We start from the raw sequence: 24,839 nt of genomic DNA on the forward strand, positions 1-24,839 counted from the left end.
GGGGGGTCACTCACAAACGTGAATCCTAGAAAGAAGACTTGGACACATTTTCTCTCTGGGTGAAGTGACACAGCATGGAGCTGTGTACCTCTTTTTATTTGGGAGCATAAGCAGATGGGGATAATTACACGTACATGACAAGCGATAACACAAACATCCAATAACATAACTTCAAACATGACATATCTTTGAGTCCTTCCTTTCCCCAGATATCACAAACCAATTTCCTTGAATAATTTCCTTTGACCAAATGTTTCTCACACCTAATTTCTCTGAAGCCTCCTGCCTTATCACAACCAATCTCCTGTTTACCGTGGTCAAAGTCTTTTATCACAGTCTCATCCTGTTTTGCTTCAGGCAATGTAAATTTCCCCCTTTGATCGTATAACGTCCTGTTTGGAGTGATGTATATTTGTTTATCAGTGAGATGTTTACTGAGCCCTTTTATGGTCAGTGGTCTTCCTGTTGCAAATTCACCAGAAATGCAGACTTAACCAAGTTAATACCGTCCTATCCTGGCTATAATAGAATCAGGGTAAGCAGAGCATTTTTATGCTAGAGGTCCAGATATATATAACATGATATATTCCTATTCTAAAATTTATGCTATACTGCAACACTTCCCCCAAAAAAACTCAAATGCCCCCCCCCCCCCCCATTTCTTTATGGCAGCCGATGCAGTGAAGATATGAAAAATAAGGCAGACTGACACCTGGGAACTAGATTTTATGGCAGTATAAAGCATTTGTAGAAAGCTCAGCAGGGTTTATTCTTCGGTAGTTTCCACTTCCTCATACATACGTGCATCCTCCATTCTCTTCAGCTCTTCCAGTTCTTTCCGATGTCTTTCTTTAAACTCCCGGAGAGCTGCGGTTTCCTCCTGATAGTCTTGGTTGGCCAAGCCGCCTAGGGTTTCGGGGCCTGGGACGAGATAGGCCGCGGCATCTGCCAGCATGGCTGAGGCCTCAAGGGCCAGGATCTCCAAGGACAGAGGCCAGTAGATGTCGTGGCTGGTTTTGTAATGTTTGTTGAAGAGGTTGAGGGGCTTCAGGAAGTAGTGAGGGAGGCGCTTCTCACCCAGAGTGTGTTTCAGCAGCTCCAGGAGGGTCTTCAGAGAGGACAGCAGTGTGCCCCAGGCTTCCATGTGGGGGAAGATCTCACAGCTCCAAAGCAAAAGGGTCTGCAGGAGAGGAAAAACAACAGGGCCGCGCTTAGATCTTAATCACAATTCACAATTCAAAGTGTTGGTTATGACCTTTAAAGCCCTTCATGGCATCAGACCAGAATATCTCCGAGACCGCCTCCTGCCGCACGAATCCCAGCGACCGATTAGGTCCCACAGAGTGGGCCTTCTCCGGGTCCCGTCAACTAAACAATGTCGGTTGGCGGGCCCCAGGGGAAGAGCCTTCTCTGTGGCGGCCCCGGCTCTCTGGAACCAACTCCCCCCGGAGATTAGAACTGCCCCTACTCTTCCTGCCTTCCGTAAACTCCTTAAGACCCACCTTTGCCGTCAGGCATGGGGAAATTAAACATCTCCCCTGGGCACGTTTAATTTATACATGGTATGCTTGTGTGTGTGTCTGCTAGTATATGGGGTTTTTCTTAAATCTTTAAATATTTTAATTAATTGGATTATTATGATTTGTTTCACTTGTTGTGAGCCGCCCCGAGTCTTCGGAGAGGGGCGGCATACAAATCCAAATAATAAATAAATAAATAAATAAATAAATAAATAAATAAATAAAGGTCGGCTTTGGAGGTTCAGCTGAAGTCAAGGAGAGGCAAGAAGGGAGGAATGTGGGCAGCGCGATGGTTCTATGGCGGAGTGGGGTGAGCTGAGATTCTAGGAAAGTGGAAGTCTGCAATTGATGCTATTGAGACTGAATCACACAAAGCCTTTCTATAATGGGTGTCAAACTCAAGGCCTTCGGGCCTGGTCTGGCCCATGGGATGGTTACATCTGGTCCATGGGGCGGCCCTGGAAACAGGAAAGGAATGGCCTGGAGTGCCTCTGCCAGATGGTTGCAGGAGGCTGTTGCCAGCAAAAAAAGACCGGGAGTCCGTTTTTGCTCCCACAGCACTCAGTTTACCACAAAATGGAGTGGAATGGAATAGAATAGAAAATATGGAATGGAGTGAAATGGAATGGAATGAAGAATAGAAGAGAAGAGTAGAATAGAACTGAACTGAATAGAATAGAAAATATAAGTAGTGTAGAATAGAATAGAATTAGAATAAAATAGAATAGAAAATATGGAATGGGATGGAATGAATAGAATAGAACTGAACTGAATAGAAAATATGGAATGGGATGGAAAATAAGCATAGAGTAGAATAGAATAGAACAGAATAGAAAATATGGAATGGATGGAATGGAATGGAGAATAGAGAAGTGTAGAGTAGAATAGAAATAGAATAGAACTGAACTGAATAGAATAGAAAGTGTGGAATGGAATGGAGAATAAAGAATAGAATAGTGCAGAGTAGAGTAGAATAGAAAATATGGAATGGAATTAAGAATGGAATAGAACTGAACTGAATAGAATAGAAAATATTGAATGAATGGAGAATAAGGATAGAGTAATGTAAAGTAGAATAGAATTAGAATAGAATAGAAAATGTGGAGTGGAATGTAATGAAGAATAGAATAGAATAGAACTGAATAGAGTAGAAAATATGAAATGGGGAATAAGAATAGAGTAGCGCAGAGTAGAATAGAAATAGAACCGAATAGAATTCACATTCACCATTTGCAACCTTCCCAACCAGCATCCACCAAATTAAGTCAATGGGGGAAGACCAATCCATTTAACAACTGCAGTGATTCCTTTAAAAACGGTCGCCAAAAAAAAAAGGTAATAAAACCAGGCATTGAAAGCAGACATAATGACTATCTTGCTTAGCAGTGGAAATTCTGGTCCCCATTGTGGTCATAGGTGTCCAGGACTACCTGCATAGGTGGAATTTCAAGCACCTTCATGAGGATGAGGTGGAGGCTTAACCTGACCTGGTGCAGTTAGTTCAGAAGATTCACCTTAAGGTGGTAGGAAGTCAGGATTTTGCCATACTCCGGGGTCCACCGAGTCTGGTTCACAAACTTGAGCAGTCGTAAAGCTGCCCGTCTCTGCCCTCCATCGGTGTCGACTTCTTTAAGGAGCATCTCCTCAGCACAGCTGAAAGACAGCCTGGTTCCAGAGGGGAAACGGTGGTTAGGAATAACAATTCTGCAAATATGAGCTTTAGGACCGTGTATCCCGCTCGGGTGTCCTCCCTGTGTTTCATAAGTTTGCAGCTGGCCTTCTTAACTTGGGCAGAAAAAGTGAAAACGATGGACTCTACACCCATGCATAATGTTGCAAAAGATGTGGCTGCTTTAAAGAGTTCCAAAGAAGTACAGTGGCACCTCTACCTAAGAACGCCTCTACTTACGAACTTTTCTAGATAAGAACCGGGTGTTCAAGATTTTTTTTGCCTCTTCTCAAGAACCATTTTCCACTTACAAACCCAAGCCTCCGAAACTGTAACCGGAAAAGGCAGGGAGAAGCCTCTGTGGGGCCCTTCTAGGAGTCTCCTGGGAGGATAAAAAGGGCCGGAAAAAAGCGGGGAGAAGCCTCCGTGGGGCCTCCTCTAGGAATCTCCTGGGAGGAAACAGGCTGGAAAAAGCAGGGAGAAGCCCTCTGTGGGGCCTCTCTAGGAATCTCCTGGGAAGGAAACAGGGCCTCCATCCTCCCTGTGTTTTACCCAATTATTTGCTTTTACATTGATTCCTATGGGAAAAAATTGCATTCTTCTTATAAACTTTTCTACTTAAAGGGAACGAATTAAGTTCGTAAGTAGATGGTACCACTGCACTAGATTGGTAGCATTAAGAAGTCTCTTTTGTTGAGAATTTAGAACTTGCTCAAAGTAGATGGGGTTGCCCAGATATGATGGGAATTGTAAGCAACAAGTCCAGTGGTTTCTCAATTTTGGTCAGTTGAACATGGGTGGAGTCCAGACATGCTGGCTTGGGGAATTCTGGGAGTTGAAGTCCACCCATCTTCAAGTAGCCAAGGCTGAGGAACAGTGGAGTAAAAGCAACAGAAGCAGACAGCTTCTCAAAAGAGGGTTTTCCAGTGAATCAATGAGCGTGTCGTTCTTTCATTGAGGGAGATAACATCAGCCTAGACCAGTGATGGCAAACCTTTTTTTCCTCGGATGCCAAAAGAGCGTGTAGTTGTGCACTATTGTGCAAGTGCCCCACATTCATAATTCAATGCCTAGGGAGGATGAAAACAGCTTCCCCCAAACCCCTCTGGAGGCTGGAAATGGCCTGTTTCCCAACTTCTGGTGGGGCAAATAGCCTCGTGTTTTGCCCCTCCCCAGGCTCCAAAGGCTTCACTGGAGCAGGAGAGGGTAAAAACACGCCCCCCCCCCATTTTCCCAGAGCCTTTTGTGCGAGCCAAAAATCACCTGCCGGCACACCCCATGCACCTTGGAGCTGAGCTAGGGCAACAGCTTGCATGCCAGCAGATATGGCTCTGTGTGCCACCTGTGTCACCTTCGCCATAGGTTCGCCATCACTGGCCTAGGCCTCCTTAGATGAGGGTTCAAGAATCCCCTTAAAAGCAGAGTTTGGCAAATGCTTGAAAACATTTTTAAAACCAGATAAGCAGTCTCAGGCTCTAGTGCAAAGGGTGGGCAATTAATTTTGCCATGGGGCCGCATGAGAAATTGGGATGGTTTTAGAGGGCCGGATTAATATAATTAACTCAGTTCTACCCAATACTGTAAATATGCTATTGCTACGAAGAAAGAAGAAAGAAAGAAAGAAAGAAGGAAGGAAGGAAGGAAGGAAGGAAGAAGGAAGGAAGGAAGGAAGGAAGAAGGAAGGAAGGAAAGAGAGAAAGGGAGGGAGGGGAGAGGAAGGAAGGAAGGAAAGAGAGAGGAAGGAAGGGTGGGAGGGGAGAAAGAGAAAGGAGGGAAGGAAAGAAGGAGAGAGAAAGTAAGGAAGAAAGGAAAGAAAGAAAGAAGGAAAGAAAGAAAGAAAGAAGGAAAGAAAGAAAGGAAGGAAGGAAGAAAGCAACAATGACCTTGAATACTTGAGTCACCAGAACCCTAGGGTTAAGCAACCCAACACTTGGGCGAGCGTCACCTGCAGAGACCCGCGCCCCTATTCCAACGTTCACGCGCACCTATGCGCATAAAAAGTCCTCCCGTTCTTGGCCACCTTTTCACCTTTTCACCTTTCCATCTGGTTCTTCCCCGCAGCTTCTTGCTTTGAGGAGAAGGGACCAGCCAGCGATTAAGTCTGCTGGGGAGGGAGGTTGATCGAAGCTGTGTTAAAACCGGCTGCTCCTCTCCTCCCCTCCCCTTCCCAAAGCAGTGCCGCTTCTCCCTCTCTCGGTGGCTCCTGCGAACAGGAAGTCGCTGTGCCGCACCTTAAATGGGCTTCACACTCCGGGAGCGAAGCTTCAGCTGTGCAAAGAGCCTGGGGAGGGAGTGGGGCAAGCGCTGCAGAAGGGGCGAAGCAGCTCTGCCTCCCTGGGCTGCGGCAGGCCAGCCACAGGCCGAGGGGAGGTGGCAGTGGCGGCAGCGAGGTGGGCGAGGGCTGGGAAACCAGCAGGAAAAGTTGGCTGGAGAAACATTCTCCCGGCCTTAAAATGCCCCCAAGGGATCCCTGAAGTCCCCGAGCTTCTGCAGCTTCTGCCCGGGTGGCGACCTCCACAGACCGGTCACAGACAGCAGGTGGGCCGGGTGCGGCCCATGGGCTGCCCCTTGCCCAGGTCTTCTCTAGTGGAAAATTCTGACACTGTTCCCACCAGGTGTTTTATTCTGCCTCCTTATCTCGCATCGCATAGGGCTTAAAGCCATGTCCTGAGCTTTGGTCGCTCCGTCCCTCCCACCAACGAGTAGGGGTCTTTTTTTCTTACCTCCAGAATCCTCCCTTTGAGACGAGCTCCATTCCCACTTCCTTAAGGACTTGGACCTTCTGGCGGATACTCTTAATTTCATTGCTCAGGTCACCACCCCACCAGTCGGAAAGGTGGGTGAGATCTTCCCTCATCCATTCGTTGGAGAACTCAATTGCTTCCCGAACAGCCGGCACCAGCTTCACCGGGACAGTTTCGTTCCCTTCCTTGAAAACCAACCGGATGGCTGGACCACTTAAATCCAAGGTCCCTAATTCGATGTTCCCTAGAAATGTGTCGGAGGAAAGCAGATCCAGAGTATTATTTCCCAAAATGAAGCGCAGCCCTGAATTGCAAATACAGGAAGTCTTGATAGCATAGCATTGCATAGCATAATTTATTTATTTATTTATTTATTTATTTATTTATTTATTTAATTTTTTATTATTTGGATTTGTATGCCGCCCCTCTCCGAAGCATAGCATAGGCATAGCATAGCACTGCATAGCATAACATAGCATTGCATAGCATAGGATAGCAAAGCATAGAATTGAGTAACATAGCACAGCACAGCACAGCACAGCATAGGCATAACATAGCATAGCATAGCATATTCTACGGAGAGGGGCGGTATACAAATCCAATAAATAGATAGATAGATAGATAGATAGATAGATAGATAGATAGATAGATAGATAGAAAGACAGACAGACAGACAGACAGACAGACAAACAAACAAATAGGATACGATAGAATACGATAGGATAGCATAGCATAAGATAGCATTGCATAGCATAGGCATAGGCATAGCACAGCATAGCACTGCATAGCATAGGATAGCATTGCATAGCAAAGGATAGCAAAGCATAGAATTGCGTAGCATAGCACAGCATAGCATAGCAATGCATAGGATAGGATAGCATAGGCATAGCATAGCATAGTTATAGCATAGCATAGCATAAGATAGCATTGCATAGCATAGGCATAGCATAGAATAGAATGGAATAGAATAATTTATTGGCCAAGTGTGATGGGACACACAAGGAATTTGTCTTTGGTGCATAAAAATGTACATAAAAGAAAAAAAAAGAAAAAAAGAAACTTACCTCTTATGTTGTCATGTATTCTGGGGACTCGGGGAGGGTACAACTGATATTTGAAACTTGGATCTAAAGGTTGAACAGGTATCCAGTATAGATTTAAGGAATACAGTCTAGTTTTATGGTTTTACCATCTGTAATCACGGCTGACCTTTATTAAAACCCAATAAATTAAAATTAAATTAAAGCCCAATAAAATCCAGTGACATCCCACTGGAGCCCAATCCAATCTCTCAACTTGTTCTCCCAACAGAAAAAATACATTTTATGGTTTCTGGACTTACCGTTTTGTAGAGGGTGGGTGTATTCTGAGGAGATGGGAAAGAGAAATAGGAAAAAAATCAACAAGAGTCACTTGTAATTTCAAGAATTATCCCATAGAACAGACCAACAATCATCCCAGCAGACACAATTTTCTATGGTATCTTGATATGCAGATAGTCCTTGATTTGCAACCATCTGCTTAGCAACGGTGTGAAGTTGCAATGGCACTGAAATTAAGTGACTGGCAATCAGACTTATAACCATTGCAGCGTCCCCATGGTCACATGGTTAAAATTTGGTTACTTGGCAGCCAGCATGTATTTATGTGAAGGAAGGAAGGAAGGAAGGAAAGGAAAAAAAGGAAAGGGAGGGAGGAAGGAAGGAAGAAAGGAAGGAAGGAAGGAAAGGGAGGGAGGGAGGAAGGAAGAAGGAAGGAAAGAAAAAAAGGAAGGAAGGAAGGAAGGAAGGAAAGGAAGGGGAGGAAGAAAGAAAGAAAGAAGGAAGGAAGGAAGGAAGGAAAGGGAGGAAGGAAGGAAGAAGGAAGGAAAGAAAAAAAGAAAGAAAGAAAGAAGGAAAGGAAGGGGAGGAAGAAAGAAAGAAAGAAAGAAAGAAGGAAGGAAGGAAAGGAAGGGGAGGGAGGAAGGGAGGAAGGAAGGAAGGGGAGGGAGGAAGGGAGGAAGGAAGGAAGGAAAGGAAGGGGAGGGAGGAAGGGAGGAAGGAAGAAAGGAAGGAAGGAAGGAAAGGAAGGGGAGGGAGGAAGGAAGGAAGGAAGGAAGGAAAGGAAGGGGAGGGAGGAAGGGAGGAAGGAAGAAAGGAAGGAAGGAAGGAAAGGAAGGGGAGGGAGGAAGGGAGGAAGGAAGGAAGGAAAGGAAGGGGAGGGAGGAAGGGAGGAAGGAAGAAAGGAAGGAAGGAAGGAAGGAAAGGAAGGGGAGGGAGGAAGGGAGGAAGGAAGGAAAGGAAGGGGAGGGAGGAAGGGAGGAAGGAAGGAAGGAAAGGAAGGGGAGGGAGGAAGGGAGGAAGGAAGAAAGGAAGGAAGGAAAGGAAGGGGAGGGAGGAAGGGAGGAAGGAAGGAAGGAAGGAAAGGAAGGGGAGGGAGGAAGGGAGGAAGGAAGGAAGGAAAGGAAGGGGAGGGAGGAAGGGAGGAAGGAAGAAAGGAAGGAAGGAAAGGGAGGGGAGGGAGGAAGGAAGGAAGGAAAGAAAGAAAGAAGGAAGGAAGGAAGGAAAGGAAGGGGAGGGAGGAAGGAAGGAAGGAAGAAAAGAAAGCAAGCCCCAGGGTCACGAGATGGCCAATTGTGACCTTCCCAATGGGCAAAGCCAATTAGGGATGCCGGATTTGCTTAAGGACATGATTCACTTAACAACTTTATTAGTTTGCTTAATAACTGAGGTTAAAAAGGCCTTAAAATTGGACATGATTTGCTTAACACCCACGTTGATTTGCAACGTAACTTCTCATCGCAATTGTGGTCGTTAAATTGATGACTAACTGTAGTGAGAAGCCTGTATACTGTATTTCTACCTCAGTATTGTTGAGAATTGAGCAATGCAGAATAACAACAGCAGTTATTATTTTGAGAGTAAAAGTTGGCAGATTGATGTCTTTAGAAAATTCATACATTAAAAATCTCTAAAAGCTTTTGCCTAGTTAGGAGTCTCTAAATTTTACTCACAAACAACATTTTTGAGACATCTGGCCTGCATGCTTTCCTGTATTTGTATCGTATTCTGTATTAATGAAAATATAAACAAAGTAGGTCACATCTGGTTTTACTTTTCTGCAATTATTTCATTTAAAAGGCAAATACGAATGTATCTTGTATGTTAACGAATGTAACTTGTCTTTTTATGCACACTGAGAGCATATGAAACAAAGACAAATTCCTTGTCTGTCCAATCACACTTGGCCAATTCCATTCCATTCTATAGGATGTGTGGCACATTGCACAATACTAGTTTTCACCATTATATTTATTCACAAAAGTGTATCTGCATGACAGATCTTTGAATACTGATGGTTGATAGCATAATGTAAGTTTTCAAGTCTGTAGAATCTCAAAGAGAAAGAGAAAGGGCTGTCTTTACCCAGTTATATTTACCTGACCCACCAGGTGATCAGGGAAATGGGAGATTTTATGGGTCCTCCTGTCTATTAAGGCGGTTCATCTGGGCGGGGAGAACCAAGAAGAAGGACCTTCTCTGTGGTGGCTCCATCCCTATGAAATACGGTTCCCCAAATTTGGCAACTTTAAGACTTGTGGACTTCAACTCCCAGAATTCTGTAGCCAGGTATGCTGGCTGGAGAATTCTGGGAACTGAAGTCCACAAGTCTTAAATTTGCCAAGTTTGAAGACCTCTGCTATGGGACATCATCTTTGCAGAAATATGATTGGCGCCCACCTTGAGACTCTTTGGAAAGGCCCTGAAGACAGTTTGGCCAGTGGGACTGGAAACCTCTGGTGTGATGTGCATCCCCATCAAGAGTTGTTTCCTTGTTGTCAACAATGGGGTATTGAGGGTGGTGGCGGCTGTGTTTTGTTTATTGTAAACAAGAGTTGAGCTACCTTATAAATTTTAAGAAATAAATAGTAAATGTGTGGGATGAAGGCTCTACAGCAGTGGTTCTCAATCTCTGGGGTCAGGTTGAGGCATCGCCTAAGACTATAGGGAAGTGATGGTGAACCTATGGCATGGGTGCCAGAGGTGGCACGCAGAGCCATATATGCGGGCACATGAGGTTGTCCTAGCTCAGCTCCAACATGCATGTGTGTGCCGGCCAGCTGATTTTTTTGGCTCGCACAGAGGCTCTCGGAGGACGTTTTTGGCTTCCAGAGAGCCTCCAGGGGGGTGAGGGAGGGCGTTTTTACCCTTCCCCCAGTCCAGGAAAGCCTTTGGAGCCTGGGGAGGGTGAAACATGAGCCTACTGGACCCACCAGAAGTTGGGAAACAGGCCATAAATGCACTTATGTGACTAATGTCCCTGTCCTACTGTCTTATTATCCTTTCTATTACTATGTTTTACTTATGTGATGTTATGCTAATATGTACCATAATACTATACTTGTTTGAGAAATAAATAAATAAATAAATAAATAAAAATAAATGGTGCACCTGGATTCAAGGCAATCCCTACGCATCGATGAAAGTCCTTCAGGATTTGCTCTGGATCCAGATTGTGGTGCTCGGGACTCTCCTAAGGAGAGAGAGAGAGGGAGGGAGGGAGGGAGAGAGAGAGAGAGAGAGAATGAACTTTTGCTCCACAGAAAAAGGCCTTTCCCCAGATTTCAGCATTAGGGGGCGCCACCTTCCCTCCTGGCCATCCTACTGGTACCTACCTTGCACAATTCTAACTTATCAGGCTCATCATTACCATCCTCTTCCTCATCTTCCCCCAACTTTGTTTTTGGCTTATCACAATAAATGTTCACGTGCGTCTCCGCCACCTCCTCCAAATCCACGAACATTTTGGTGCCCTGGCAAAATACCGGCAGCCCTTTGTCGGGACCTTGGCGGAATCCTCTGTCGCGGAAAATGTAAGTGGGCAGCTGGTGGGTGGGACGGCTGCAGGAATTACTGGGGGCGGTTCTGCTCCGGAGCGCCAACTTGGGGTTATACCGTACTGGGATGAGGAAGTCAAAGTCGTTGGAACTGTTCTCCACTTGAAGGTGCAGCCCTTCACTATAGCTGCCCACGGGAACGGGCGGAGACGGGAACAAGCCGGTGCTGGATTCATAAGCCCACTTCACAATCTTCTCCACCGTGCTTTTCACGACGTGGGCATTCTTATTGACGAGCCATTCCTTGTCTCCTGAAAGGAAAACGGTCTCCGCGTGGAATTTCTGTAGGATTCTCTCTTGCTCGCTTAGGTCGGCGGCGTTGCTCATTTTGAACCTCGCTTCTTCTTTCCTCCGTTTCTTCTTCCCTGAAGGCTTCCTCGCCTCTGGGCTTCCTTTCGCTTTTCCTTTTCATTTCTGAGTTGTTTTTCTGTTGGTTCAAGCAGAGGTCTTCAAACTTAGCAAGTTTAAGATTTGTGGACTTCAACTCCCAGAATTCTCCAGCCAGCATAGCTGGCTGGAGAACTCTGGGAGTTGAAGTCCACAAATCTTAAACTTGCTAAGTTTGAAGACCTCTGGAAGGGCTCTTTGTGACTTTTGCACTCGGCAGAAGGAAGTTGGAGAGAAGCAAACGAGAAAAGCATTAACCCCCAAGATGCTGGTCTTTGCTGCTACTGAAATACATGTACTGAGATAGGTTTACTGTACAGCAGGGTTAGGCAAAGTTGGCTCTTCTATGATTTGTGGACTTCAACTCCCAGAATTCTTGAGCCAATCATGCTAGCTCAGGAATTCTGGGAGTTGAAGTCCACATGTCATAGAAGAGCCAACTTTGCCTACCCCTACAGTGTACAGTACTGTATACAGTTTCCGCATGGTATGATTGTGTTGTATGGTTCCAATGTTGGGTTTTAGAATGTTTTTAATATTAGATTTGTTACACTGACACTATTTTGTTGTGAGCCGCCCCGAGTCTACAGGGAGGGGCGGCATACAAATCTAATAAACTTTTTTTATTATTATATTATTAAAGTTGGCAGATTTTTTTTTTTTTAAATGAAACTGAGATGAAGCAATGATTCAATATTTTCTTTCAAGCAAGAGAGGGCGAACTTTTAAGCTGTTTTTAACTTCTTTGAGTTTTTTTTTATTTAAATAGAAAGTTTATTTATTTATATACATACATGCAAAACAACCATTTAAAAGCAATGGACACTTTGAGTCTTTGGAGAGGGGCGGCATGCAATCTAATAAATTATTATTATTATTATTATTATTATTATTATTATTATTATTATTATTATTATTATTATTATTGCTACTACTCATGACCATCCTGTAACGCAGAGGTCCCCAACCTTTTTTGCACCAGGGACCGGGCTTTAAGCTAGACCAGTTTTCCATGGCCCGGTGGGGGGGGGGAGCTAGCTGTCAGCAGCGCTGTAAAAGGGGCGATCAAGAGAGGAATGGGTGAATGAATGGACGGAGGGTGGGAAGGAAGGAAGGAAAGAGGGAAGGGACAGGAACAGAAGAAGGGTGCAAAGGAAGCAAGGAAAGGTGTGAAAGGGGAGAGTAAGAGAGGAAGGAGTGAAAGAAGGGAATGAGGGAGGAAAGAAGGGAGGAAGGAAAAGGAAAGCAAGAAATGGAGGGAGGAAAGGAAGGAAGGAAAGAAAGAAAGAAGGGGGGAAGGGACAGGAACAGAGGAAGGAAGCAAGGAAACTTATGAAAGGGGAGAGTAAGGGAAGAAGGTAGGAAGGAGAAAGAAAAGAAGAAATAGAGGAAGGGAAGGTAAAAGAGAGAAAGAAAAACAGCAACAAAGAAAGCAAGAAAGAGAAAGAAAGAAAGGCAACTTCAAAGAAAGGCTCACTGAGCATCTCTCACACTCTCTTTCTTTTTTTATCCCTCTTTCTTTCTCTTCCTTTCTCTCTCTCCTCTTCCTTTATCTCCTCTCTCTCTCCCTCTCTCTTTCTCTCCCCCCTCTCTCCCCTTTCCCTCTCTCTTTCTCTCTCTCCCTCTCTTGCTATCTCTCCCCCCTTTCCCTCTCTCTTTCTCTCTCTCCCTCTCTTGCTATCTCTCCCCCCTCTCCCTCTCTCTTTCTCCCTCTTCCTCTCTTTCTCTCTCTCCCCCTCTCTCTTTCTCTCTCTCTCCCCCTCTTTCTCTCTTCTTCTCACTTTCTCTCTCTTGTTTTCTTTCTGTCTCTTTTGCTTTCTCTCTCTCTCACTCTTTCTTGTTTTCTTTCTCACGCTCTTTCTCTCTCTTGTTCTCTCTCTTGCTATCTCTTTCTCTCCTCCCCTTTCTCTCACTCTCTCTCACTTTCTCTCTATCTTGCTGCCTGTTGCTCTCACTCACTCTCGTTCTCTCTCCGTTCTTCTCAGTGGTGACGCGCGCACACCCTGCCCGCCTCACCTTTGCGAGAGCACTTTCGTCCCGGGCTCTCAGCAAGGGGGTTTGCATGAGAGGCGGGGCCGGTGAAGGTGATATTCAATGTCGGGGGCGCAGGGGCGGTTGCGCGCGCTCCCTATCTCCCTGCTAGCCCACTCGGAATATTCAAAATAAGAAAAGCCTTCGCCGGCAAAGGTTTTTCTTATTTTGAATACTCCGAGTGGGCTAGCAGGGAGATAGGGAGCGCGCGCAACCGCCCGTGCGCCCCCGACATTGAAGACCTCCGCTGAGAAAAACCTTTGCCGGCATTTCCTCTCGGCATCAAGGAGGCGCAGCAGCGGGCGGAGAGAGGGAAAGGGGGGCAGCGGCGTCCCTCCTGGCCTTGGCGGGCCGCCCGACCCTCCCCACCTCCTGCAAACGCGGCGGGCGGCGGGGGGAGAGCGAGGAGCTGGTTCCGGCGGGCGCGGGGCTTGGCTGGCTGGCGGGGGGAGCGCCGCTGGTGGTGCGGAAAGGCCGAGGGGGCCCTGGCGCCGTGGACCGGCTGAAAAACCCCAACGTGGGGGTTCAGAGGTCAACCTCGAGGTCTCTCCCTTGCGGGGTGCTTCAGAGGTCGGTCCTCTCCCCCCTACTATTCAATATCTACATAAAACCACTGGGTGAGATCATCCATGGGGTGAGGTATCATCAATATGCTGATGATAACCAGTTATATATCTCCACCCTGTGTCCAGTTGGTGAAGCAGTGGAAGTGATGTGCCAGTGCCTGGAAGCTGTTAGGGTCTGGATGGGTGTCAACAGGCTCAAACTCAACCCTGACAAGACGGAGTGGCTGTGCGTTTTGCCTCCCAAGAACAATTCCATCTGTCCATCCATTACCCGGAGGGGGGAGGGAATTATTTACCCCCTTGGAGAGGGTCTGTAACTTGGGCGTCCTCCTTGCTCCACAGCTAACTTTAGAACACCATCTTTTGGCTGTGGCGAGGGCTTTTGCACAGGTCCGCCTGGTGCACCAGTTGCGGCCCTATTTGGACAGGGAGTCTTTGCTCACAGTCGCTCATGCCCTCATCACCTCGAGGTTTGATTACTGCAACGCTCTCTACATGGGGCTACCTTTGAAAAGTGTTCGAAAACTTCAGATCGTGCAGAACGCAGCCGCGAGAGCAATCATGGGCTTTCCTAGATATACCCATGTTTCACCAACACTCTGTGGCCTGCATTGGTTACCGATCAGTTTCTGGTCACAATTCAAAGTGTTGGTAATGACCTATAAAGCCCTACATGGAATTGGACCAGAATACCTTCGGGACCGTCTTCTGCTGCATGAATCCCAGCGGCTGATTAGGTCCCACAGAGTTGGCCTTCTCCGGGTCCCATCGACTAAACAATATCATCTGACGGGACCCAGGGGAAGAGCCTCCTCTGTGGCGGCCCTGGCCCTCTGGAATCAGCTCCCCCCCGGAGATTAGAACTGCCCCCACCTTCTTCGCCTTTCGTAAGTCTCTAAAAACCCACCTATGTCACCACGCATGGGGTAACTGATGTATCTCCTTGCTAATTAGATTTATGTATGGTATGATTGGGTTGTGTAGTTATTTTAATGATAAGGGGTTTTTAGATAGAATTTTTAATTTATATATACCGGTATATTGTTTACTATTGTTGTGAGCCTCCCCGAGTCTTCAGAGAGGGGCGGCATACAAATATTATAATAATAATAATAATAATAATAATAATAATAATAATAATAATAATAATAGATCGCACAGACTGACTACAAGCATAGACATGATGCTGTGGCACAGATGATCCACTGGAACTTGTGCCGGAACTACCATTTACCAGTGGCAAAGAACTGGTGAGATCATAAACCAGAAAAAGTGGTCGAAAATGAGCAAGCAAAACTACTGTGTGACTTCTGACTTCAGACTGACCGAATTCTGAAGCATAACACACCAGACATCCTGATTGTGGAGAAAAAGAAAGTACAGTATGGATCATCGACATCGCAATCCCAGGAGGCAGCAGAATTGAGGAGAAGCAGCTAGAGAAATTAGTGAAATACGAAGATCTAAAAATCAAGCTGCAACAACTCTGGCATAAGCCAGTGAAAATGATCCCAGTGGTACTTGGCACGCTGGGCGCAGTGCCAAAGGATCTCAGTGAACATTTGAAAACCATCGGAATTGAAAAAATCTCCATCTGTCAATTGCAAAAGGCCACTTTACTGGGATCGGCACACATAATTCGTTACTAACAGTTCTATAGAACTGGTCCGAACTGGTAGGAACCCACGTCTGGTGAGTTGTATTGTAGCATTAGGGTGGCAATTCCGTGTGTATCCAGAGCTTGTACCAGATCAGGAGGAGCCCTTGGCCAAATCCTGCACCCTGTTGTCAGCCCTTCAATCAGACCAGACTAGAAAACAAAGTTATGAATGCTAATCCAGCTTTTATTATAAGGTTAGAGACATAGAATCTTGCAGATCTGAATACTCTCGTATTTATGACGATCGAGGTGTCAGGTGACAAGCAAAGTCAATGGGGAAGCCAGATTCATTTAACAACCATATTACTAACTTAACAACTTCAATGATTCACTTAACAACTGGCAAGAAATATCGTAAAATGAGGCAAAACTCACTTAACATGTATCTCACTTAGCAACATAAGTTTTAGTCCCGATTGTGGTCATAAGTCGAGGACTACCTGTACTTTCTTATAACGTATGGGACCTACCCAATGAGGAGCTCCGGGAGTTGAAACGCCAGAAGAGACGTCTAGAGAAGCGATGGAGGAAGAGTAAGTCCGAATCCGATCGAACACTTGTAAGAGCTCATATTAAGACTTACAAAGTGGCGCTCAAGACACCAAAGAACCGCTCGGAGGGGGTCAATAATTCCATGCCCCCAGGGTGATGGATGGACAGATGGAATTGTCCTTGGGAGGCAAAACCCACAGCCACTCTGTCTTGTCGGGATTGAGTTTGAGCCTGTTAGCACCCATCCAGACCCCAACAGCCTCCAGGCACTGGCACATCACTTCCACTACTTCGTTGATTGGACATGGGGTGGAGGTGTATAGCTGGGCATCATCAGCGTATTGATGATACCTCACCCCATGTGCTTGGATGATCTCACCCAGCGGTTTTATGTAGATATTGAATAGTAGGGGGGAGAGGACCGACCTCTGAGGCACCCCACAAAGGAGAGACCTCAAGCTCGACCTCTGAATCTCCACTAACACTGACTGCGACTGACCGGAGAGGTAGGAGAACCACTGTAAAACGGTGCCTCCCACTCCCAGCCCCTGCAGCCGGTGCAGAAGGATACCATGGTCGATGGTATCGAAAGCCGCTGAGAGGTCAAGAAGCACCAAGACAGAGGATAAACCCCTGTCCTGGGCCCACCAGAGATCATCCATCAATGCAACCAAAGCAGTTTCCATGCTGTAACCGGGCCTGAAACCAGACTGTTGAAGGCCTAGATAATCGGCTTCTTCCAAGGACCGCTGGAGCTGGAGCGCCACCACCTTCTCAACAACCTTTCCCATTGGAGACTGGATGATAGTTATTAAGTACGGCTGGGTCCAGAGAAGGCTTCTTGAGGAGGGGGCGCACAAGTGCCTCCTTGTACAGAGCCAGAAAGGACCCCCTCCCCAAGGAGGCATTGACAATCTCCTGGACCCAGCTTCGTGTCATCTCCCTACTGGCCGAAACCAGCCAGGAGGGACACGGATCCAGTAAACAGGTGGCAGAACTCACAGCTCCAGTGGCCTTTTCCACTTCATCAGGTGTCACCAGATCAAACTCTTCCCAGAGAGGTGGACAAGTACGGGCCCCAATCACCTCGACTGACTCATTGTCAGTCGATTCTGCTATCCAATCGGAGTCGAGGTCCGCCCGGATCCAAGCGACTTTATCAGTGAAAAATGTATTAAAATCCTCGGCACTACTCTGCGAGGGCTCCCCAACTCCCCCCTGGTTAAGAAGGGAGCGGGTCACCCTGAACAGAGCGGCCGGGCGAGATTCCGCTGAAGGAAAGGACTGTCAAAACCAGGGCATTAATGGCAAACTGTATCACTGCCTATCCTCCCCTCTATTCTTCTCATATACTTCCCCCACAGATCCAAAGGAAAACAGCAAAAGAGATTGTATAGCATTTGTATTGATTTTAAGGGTGAGGATTAAAGGTGGAGCGATCTATATCTGGGTCACTGGTGGTGGATCCGAAGAATGGACGGATTCATTCCACCCTTTCATCCACTGATCTTCATCCCAATGGAAACCGAGGGCGTTGACCATCGATCCTGATCTCCCACTGATGAACCTTAGAACTGTGTTGGGGTGCGAGGGCTCTGCGCTGAAAGGCATCCCTGTACCGGAATCTGGCCCAAAGGCAAAGACATGGCCCATGTTGGTGCGGAAGGCCAGGTATTCCACGGCGTTCCCAAAACGGCCATTCACCTGCACCAATCCTTCTCCAAAGGCCATGTGCATGTCCGAAGGACGTCCTGTTGTGCTGCCTTCATTATTGGACCATGTGTCGCCATAGCGAACTTGGATGCTGCATTAACAAGAGCAAGATGAAGTTAGGCATAGAGTCATCTTAGATCGGGAGTCACATGATATCTCCCACTTAGTCACACTTGCAGGAAAAGGAGGGTTTTGGGGGGGAATTTCCCCCTATATACCCCTGCCCTCCCTTCACCAGGTGCCCCTGTTTCTCCTCTTTTAGTGGCACTAGCCTTAGCCCCACTTCCTGCTCTATGCCACCTCTTTATTCCAGCTGCTTACCTTCTGCGGCAGCTGGTCCAGAGTCCGGAAGGCAAGCTGACCGGAGTTTTTGGCGACCCCAGCCAGCTGCCACAGCTGCAAAACACCTTTGAAAGAGGTGGCAGATGGCTGCAGGCCACCAAAAAGTACTGGTGGTCACAGGAAAAGCTGCTGCCATACCATTTCCACCATATTCTTCGCGCATGCGCATCTCATTGGTCTTGCAAGGCAATGGGGTGCATGTGCGCGAAGAACATGGCAGTTATAAACATGTTGGGTGAAGCGAGTGATCATCAACTGGGGGACCAGTTCAGGGGTGTGGCCAGCCAGCCATTGCTACTGGTTCAGCAACCTTGGCCAAATTTCCGCTAACAGTTCGCATGAACCGGTGCAAACCCATAGCAACCCGAGTCTTCTGCATTGGTTGCTGATCGGTTTCCGGTCACAATTCAAAGTGTTGGTTATAACCTATAAAGCCCTTCATGGCATCGGACCAGAATAACTCCGGGACTGTCTTCTGCTGCACGAATCCCAACGACCAGTTAGGTCACACAGAGTTGGCCTTCTCCGGGTCCCGTCGACTAAACAATGTCATTTGGTGGGACCCAGGGGAAGAGCCTTCTCTGTGGCAACCCCGACCCTCTGGAATCAACTCCCCCCAGATATCAGAGTTGCCCCCACCCTCCTTGCCTTTTGTAAGCTCAAAACCCACCTCTGTCATCAGGCATGGGGGAATTGAGATATTCCCTTCCCCCTAGGCTTATAAAATTTTTGCATGGTATGTCTGTATGTATGATTGGTTTGTTAAATTGGGGTTTTTTACATTACTTTTAATATTAGATTTGCTCATATTGTCTTTTTACTGTTGTTAGCCGCCCCGAGTCTATGGAGAGGGGCGGCATACAAATCTAATAAATAAATAATAATAACCCACCACTGATACATACCTTAGTATACATCTGTCATTCGACCTTATTTTCATCGCTGATATAGGGCCTTCAAACTGGTTGCTTGACTGATCAAAATAGTTCCCATCATTACCACCATATTCCCCAGAGTAGGAAGAAAACTTTTTCTGGTCTGGATTCATAAGGAAGAAGGAGAACCATTTAATTGAACAAGTTAACCAACCAATCATTCCTGATCTTCCTATATACCTGCAGAATAGCTCATGAAACTATAATCCATTTTGTGTCCCTTGATTATATTTGTCTGTAGCAGTGATGGTGAATCTATGGCGCGGATATCACAGGCAGCATGCAGAACCATATCTGCTGGCACACGAGTCATTACCCTGGCTCAGCTCCGGCACACGTGCAGGGCGTCCTGCATAAGCCACGGCCACAGTGTGGTAGTAAAAGTTTTGATAGCTCTTCACTGGGTGTCAGGATTATAAATATAGTATTTTATAATTGTGTAAATGTTCTTTATATTATTTAAATCTATCATGGTATATATATCTTGAACTTTTTACTTATCTACAATTTCAACTGAAATTTACTTTTTATTTTTAATTAGCATACTTCGGGAGCACATTATAAATACCAGCATTATTTATAAATAATATAAATTATTGGTTGGCTAGTTTTTAATTTTTTTTATGCTAGTAAACTCTACAGGCATATTTACAAAGTTGTTGTACACATCAGGGCTATAGGTTGAGACTTTATTTCAGATTTACTCTCGGAGAAAGTGAGAGAAAAAGAAATTTAACACATATCCTGTAATGAAGTTTTGTATGATTTATGGAGCCTGTTCGGCTTCTTAATCCATATAAAAGCCAATCAGATGCTGCTTTCTGCTGAGTCAGAAGACAATTGTAATGCATGCAAATGAAGACCATGTTGAGAATTGGGTTAGCCATCCATTAATATTTAGGATTACAGGATTTGTCTACTAAACTACAAAGTTGGCTGCTAAACTAGTATTACATTAGAATTACAAGTTTCAAACACGGCACTTAACATTTTAATCATTTAATCCTGGGCTGTAATTGTAGAGATACTGTATATGCAATCAATTAGTGATTTACCAGTAATTTGTAACCCTTAACTCACATCTGCTAAAATCTGTATGTTGCAGGCTGGGGAAAACTGCTTTATTTATTTATTTATTGGATTTGTATGCCGCCCCTCTCCGCAGACTCGGGGCGGCTAACAACAATGATAAAAACAGCATGTAACAATCCAATCCAATGGTAAAATAACTAAAAACACCCTTATTATAAAAACCAAACATACATACAGACATACCATGCGTAAATTGTAAAGGCCTAGGGGGAAATAATATCTCAGTCCCCCCATGCCTGATGGCAGAGGTGGGTTTTAAGAAGTTTACGAAAGGCAAGGAGGATGGGGGCAATTCTAATCTCTGGGGGAGTTGGTTCCAAAGGGCCGGGGCCACCACAGAGAAGGCTCTTCCCCTGGGTTCTGCCAAATGACATTGTTTAGTTGACGGGACCCGGAGAAGGCCCACTCCATGCGCTTTACCGATACATTTCTAATGAAATAGGTTACAGGTTCCTTCTTTTAAATCTTGCAATCTTAGGGGACCCAGAAAATATGTTTTTTTTTTGTGGCTGCCCTGTTATTTGGATCAGCCTCAATTCTTCGCACTTTTCATTTCTTTTCACTTCTCACTTCTCCCTCCCTCTTCTCTTCTCAGAAAACTATGAAAGTCGCCATTCCCCCAAATTTTAGGGGCAAACAGTAGAGTTCCCTTTAGTTGCTCTCTTATTATCATTGTATACTTTGGATCTTATACATTGCACATGCTTTAATGTTATATGGTCTTGGGTGTGTGTGTGCTTTTTAGGTTTTTTTGTTTATGTTAGTTTTTGTGTTGTTTGTCATGCAGTCGCAGTATTTCATCCTTATGAATCTGCATAAAAATATAAAGTTTTAACATCTATTCTCAAAAACTCTATGCTTTAATCTGTAGGTTGGGGGCATCCCTGCCTCTAACTTTTGTCTATAGTACACGTCTGGTCCTTGTAATTGATATATCCACACACAAACAAACACACCATTCTAAGTTCAAATCACAATTTTCTACAATTCTTTATTCCTCAGGCATTGGATAGAATTCAGTGAGAGCGTTTCTAGATCAGTGTTTTTCAATCTGGGCAGTTTGAAGATGTGTGGACTTCAACTCCCAGAATTCCCCAGCCAGCTGGTTGGAGAATTCTGGGAGTTGAAGTTCACACATCTTCAAACTGCCCAGGCTGAAACCCCACCCCACCTCCGTTGTTCTAGAATCTAGAGCTTACCTGAAGAGGTTGACACTCTAGCGCAAAGAAGGGAAAGAAACACAAAAAACAGCATCTGGAAAGATGAAATTAGTCAAATACACTACTTATACAGCAGGAGAGCAGTTATAGTTAACATGTTATCTATTACAATACAGTTCTAAGTATGATGTGCCATTGAATTAAAGAGGTTTCTTTTCTTGTAAATACATCTGTTTAGAAGACCAGGCTTAGGACCATTGTAACCTCACCATGGTCATGTGATCAAAATTCAGGTTATGTTGTAATTGGCATGTACAGTATTTATGATGGTCATGGCATGCCAGGATCATGGGATTGCCCAGCGGATTCCAACAAGCAAAATTAATAGCTATAAAATTATAAAATTAATAGCTGAGGGCAGAAAAAAGACTTTATGGAGGAACTGATATATTTATTTGTTTGTTTGTTTGTTTATTTATTTATTCATTTGTCCAATACACAAATACATAGGAAGAAAAATAGACATGTAGTAATATATATAAGGGTAAAAGTGAACTTAGAGGAGAGGATATGTGAAAGAAAAAATATATATATGATAAGTGAGAGAAAGGAAAGACAATTGGACAGGGGATGAAAGGCACACCGGTGCACTTATGTACGCCCCTTACTAGCCTCTTAGGAACCTGGAGAGGTCAATCGTGGAGAGTCTAAGGGGGTTAGGGGTTGTCACAATTGAGTCCGGTAATGAATTCCACGCTTCTATAACTCGATTGTAGAAATCATATTATCATATATCCTTAGCTGCCTTTGACTTTATGGATGGTGTGTTTGGGTTGGACTGCCAAATCCTCCTTTAGTGCCACCGAAAGGCTCCTCTGGCAGCCTAGAAAAGCCCAAGATGGCCAGGATTAAAGGGGGAATGGCAGGAAACTGGCTGGGCCTTCGTGCCGCTCTCAAATTTCCTGGGAAATTTTTCCGGGCTCAGGTTCTTAAGTAGAAAATGATTCTTGAGGAGAGGCAAAAAAATCTTGAACACCTGGTTCTTATCTAGAAAAGTTCTTAAGTAGAGGCGTTCTTAAGTAGAGGTACCACTGTATACCACTTTACAGTGGTAAAACAGTTTACAGAGTCAGCCTCTTGCCTTCATACGAACATAAGAACCTAAGAAGAGCCCTGCTGAATCAGGCCAAGGCCCATCGAGTCCAGCATTCTGTGTCACACAGTGGCCCACCAATTGTCCATGGGGATCTTGAGCAGAAAGAGAAGGCAAAACCCTCCCTTTCCCTTGACCCCCAAATAATGGTACTCAAGGGAATCCTGCCTGCCTCCAACAAATTGGCTCCTCAGTTTACCGATTTCAGAAGGATGGAAAGCTGAGTCAACCTTGAGCCTGGTGAGATCCCAATTGCCAAATTGGCAGTCAGAAGAAATTGCCTTAATGGGGAAACTGGAGGCATTTAATGACTGCATGATTCATTTAACAACTTTAATAATTCTCTTAACAGTGGCAAAAAAAAATCAGACGTGACTCACTTAAAAACTGCCTTGCTTAGCAACAGAAGTTCTGATTGTAAATCAAATTTTGATTGTAAGTCAAGGAGTATCTGAAATAAAGATGCTGGGATATTGTCTTAGCATAATGATGGCAGGCCAGTGGTAGGTTCCTATTGGTATGGCAGGCAACTCCATTCCAGTAGCAGCCGCCAGGTTGCACAATTTACATGTGACTGCTCTGGTGGCACCATCTTTTTTCCTTAATTTTTTAGCTTTTTTGCTTCCTTCGCATGCGCAGAAGCAAAATCTCATAAGGGAATGCCCGCATGCGTGAGATTTCAGGGATTTTTTGCAATTGCACATACATGAGCATCCCCTTGTGATATTTTGGCACATTTTTGCTTCCTAAACATGCACGGAAGCAAAGTTGTGTGAGGTGCAGGCGCACATGCGGGCAGGCCCAAATCTAGAAGATGCTCACGCAGCACACCGGTTTGCAGGTAAAGGCAGTTAAATTAGAAGTAGGTAAAATGCAGCAAGATATGAAAAACATATTTATTTTTCAGCAAAAGGCAACTGAAAGAAGGAATGGTCAGTTGAAAAACACTATTTTAAATTCACAAGTAAGCTTTCCCAAGGTTATTGTTAAAGATCACAAGTTATACTATCTAAGATTCAGTCTTTCTAAAGGTTTTGATTGTGGTGTGAGCAGGTCCTGTTAATTTTAGTGAAATTTATTTGTAAGCCCAAGTATTTTAGACTGGATTTACAATACTTCTCTTTCTTTCTTTCTTTCTTTCTTTCTTTCTTTCTCCTTCTCCCCTTCACCTTTCCCCCTTCCACATTATTTCCTTTCTTCCCTCCCTCTCTCCCTCCTCTCTCTTTTCTTACCTCATTCCTTTCATTCTATTTCTTCCCTCCCTCTCCTCTTCCAGCTATTTTTTATTTTTTTCTTCCCTCTCTTCCTTCTTTCCCCCTTCTTATCTTATTACCGTCTTCCCTTTTATTCTGTTTCATTTCTTTCCTCCTTCCTTCCTTCCTTCCTTCCTTCCTTCCTTCCTTCCTTCCTTCCTTCCTTCCTTCCTTCCTTCCTTCCATGAGATTCTCCCCATAAAAATAACCTCAAATGCACCGTGCATCTTTTCCTTCCTGTAATTATCATCATAGAAACATAGAAACATAGAAGTCTGACGGCAGAAAAAGACCTCCTGGTCCATCTAGTCTGCCCTTATACTATTTTCTGTATTTTATCTTAGGATGGATATATGTTTATCCCAGGCATGTTTAAATTCAGTTACTGTGGATTTATCTACCACGTCTGCTGGAAGTTACATCTACAAATAATATTTACATATTTCTGCAGCACAACTCTGTAATTTACCTTGCGAAACTGAATTATTATTTAGTAGAGGAGCCCAAGGCAACAGGATTCGTTCTCCTTGTCTTCCTGAGGCTTCAGATTTCAAATAATCTCTTGTTTTCAATCTCTCTGCTCCTGCTGCAAATGTGGTCTGATTTGAGAGAAAGGAGCTCCTATTGGTTTGGCAACTGCTTGGGACATTTTTGGACTTTCTTTTTACCTGTTGTTAGTCACAGGGCACAGGAACAGGGCTTCTATTGTGAGTTTTCCTGCTCCTGTTTAGAAGATCTTCATTCCAGAAAATCACCATTGGACAAATCTATGCCTGAGTGCTTGCACCGTACTGTCATTTTAACCACAAAAATTTCATACTTTTAGTTTTCAGTCATTTGCACAGCAAATAAAAATACTGTTCTGTCTAAGCGAGGAAACCCAAGAAAATAAGTTCACGCCCACAACAAGCCAAAAAGTTGCAAAATAGCAATATATATTGGTAAAAAATATTCACAGCATAAAATGGTTAAAGGTAAAAGGAATGTTATCAAAAACTGGGCAGCGATCCACGGCTAATGACCTTTTCAGGCCAGAGCTCATTAAAAGTTTCTTTGAAGGGTCTATTAATCACTCAAACTCACAGCATTTTGGCAGAAGTCCCGGATGAGCAGATTGTAGATATTTAAGGTTATCTTGTAGCAAACATGATCTCTACAGCATGGAATCTGCCCGTTGTCATTGTTGGAACATTGTCCTTTGCACTGATTCTTCACGAGACCTCCCCAGGTGTTCTATAGGGTTATT

The 24,839-nt window shown here is 44.9% G+C and overlaps 2 protein-coding genes across 2 annotated transcripts; both read right to left on the minus strand.

The window, feature by feature from the left end:
* Window positions 1-47: 47 nt before the first annotated feature.
* On the minus strand, window positions 48-11,380 carry LOC139155860 (uncharacterized). Its single transcript, XM_070731201.1, has 7 exons — window positions 10,588-11,380; window positions 10,364-10,445; window positions 7,276-7,299; window positions 6,998-7,060; window positions 5,913-6,177; window positions 3,035-3,185; window positions 48-1,180 (listed from the first exon to the last, which is right to left on the minus strand). The coding sequence occupies exons 1-7, from the start codon at window positions 11,134-11,136 to the stop codon at window positions 767-769; spliced, it is 1,548 nt and encodes a 515-aa protein (XP_070587302.1). The 5' UTR covers window positions 11,137-11,380; the 3' UTR covers window positions 48-766.
* Window positions 11,381-17,354: 5,974 nt separating this feature from the next.
* On the minus strand, window positions 17,355-24,264 carry LOC139155832 (zymogen granule membrane protein 16-like). Its single transcript, XM_070731147.1, has 4 exons — window positions 24,063-24,264; window positions 21,227-21,281; window positions 18,906-19,038; window positions 17,355-17,749 (listed from the first exon to the last, which is right to left on the minus strand). The coding sequence occupies exons 2-4, from the start codon at window positions 21,279-21,281 to the stop codon at window positions 17,386-17,388; spliced, it is 552 nt and encodes a 183-aa protein (XP_070587248.1). The 5' UTR covers window positions 24,063-24,264; the 3' UTR covers window positions 17,355-17,385.
* Between the last annotated feature and the right edge of the window lie 575 nt (window positions 24,265-24,839).

Source organism: Erythrolamprus reginae, unplaced genomic scaffold (genome assembly GCF_031021105.1).
Source record: "Erythrolamprus reginae isolate rEryReg1 unplaced genomic scaffold, rEryReg1.hap1 H_7, whole genome shotgun sequence".
Lineage (NCBI taxonomy): Eukaryota > Metazoa > Chordata > Lepidosauria > Squamata > Dipsadidae > Erythrolamprus > Erythrolamprus reginae.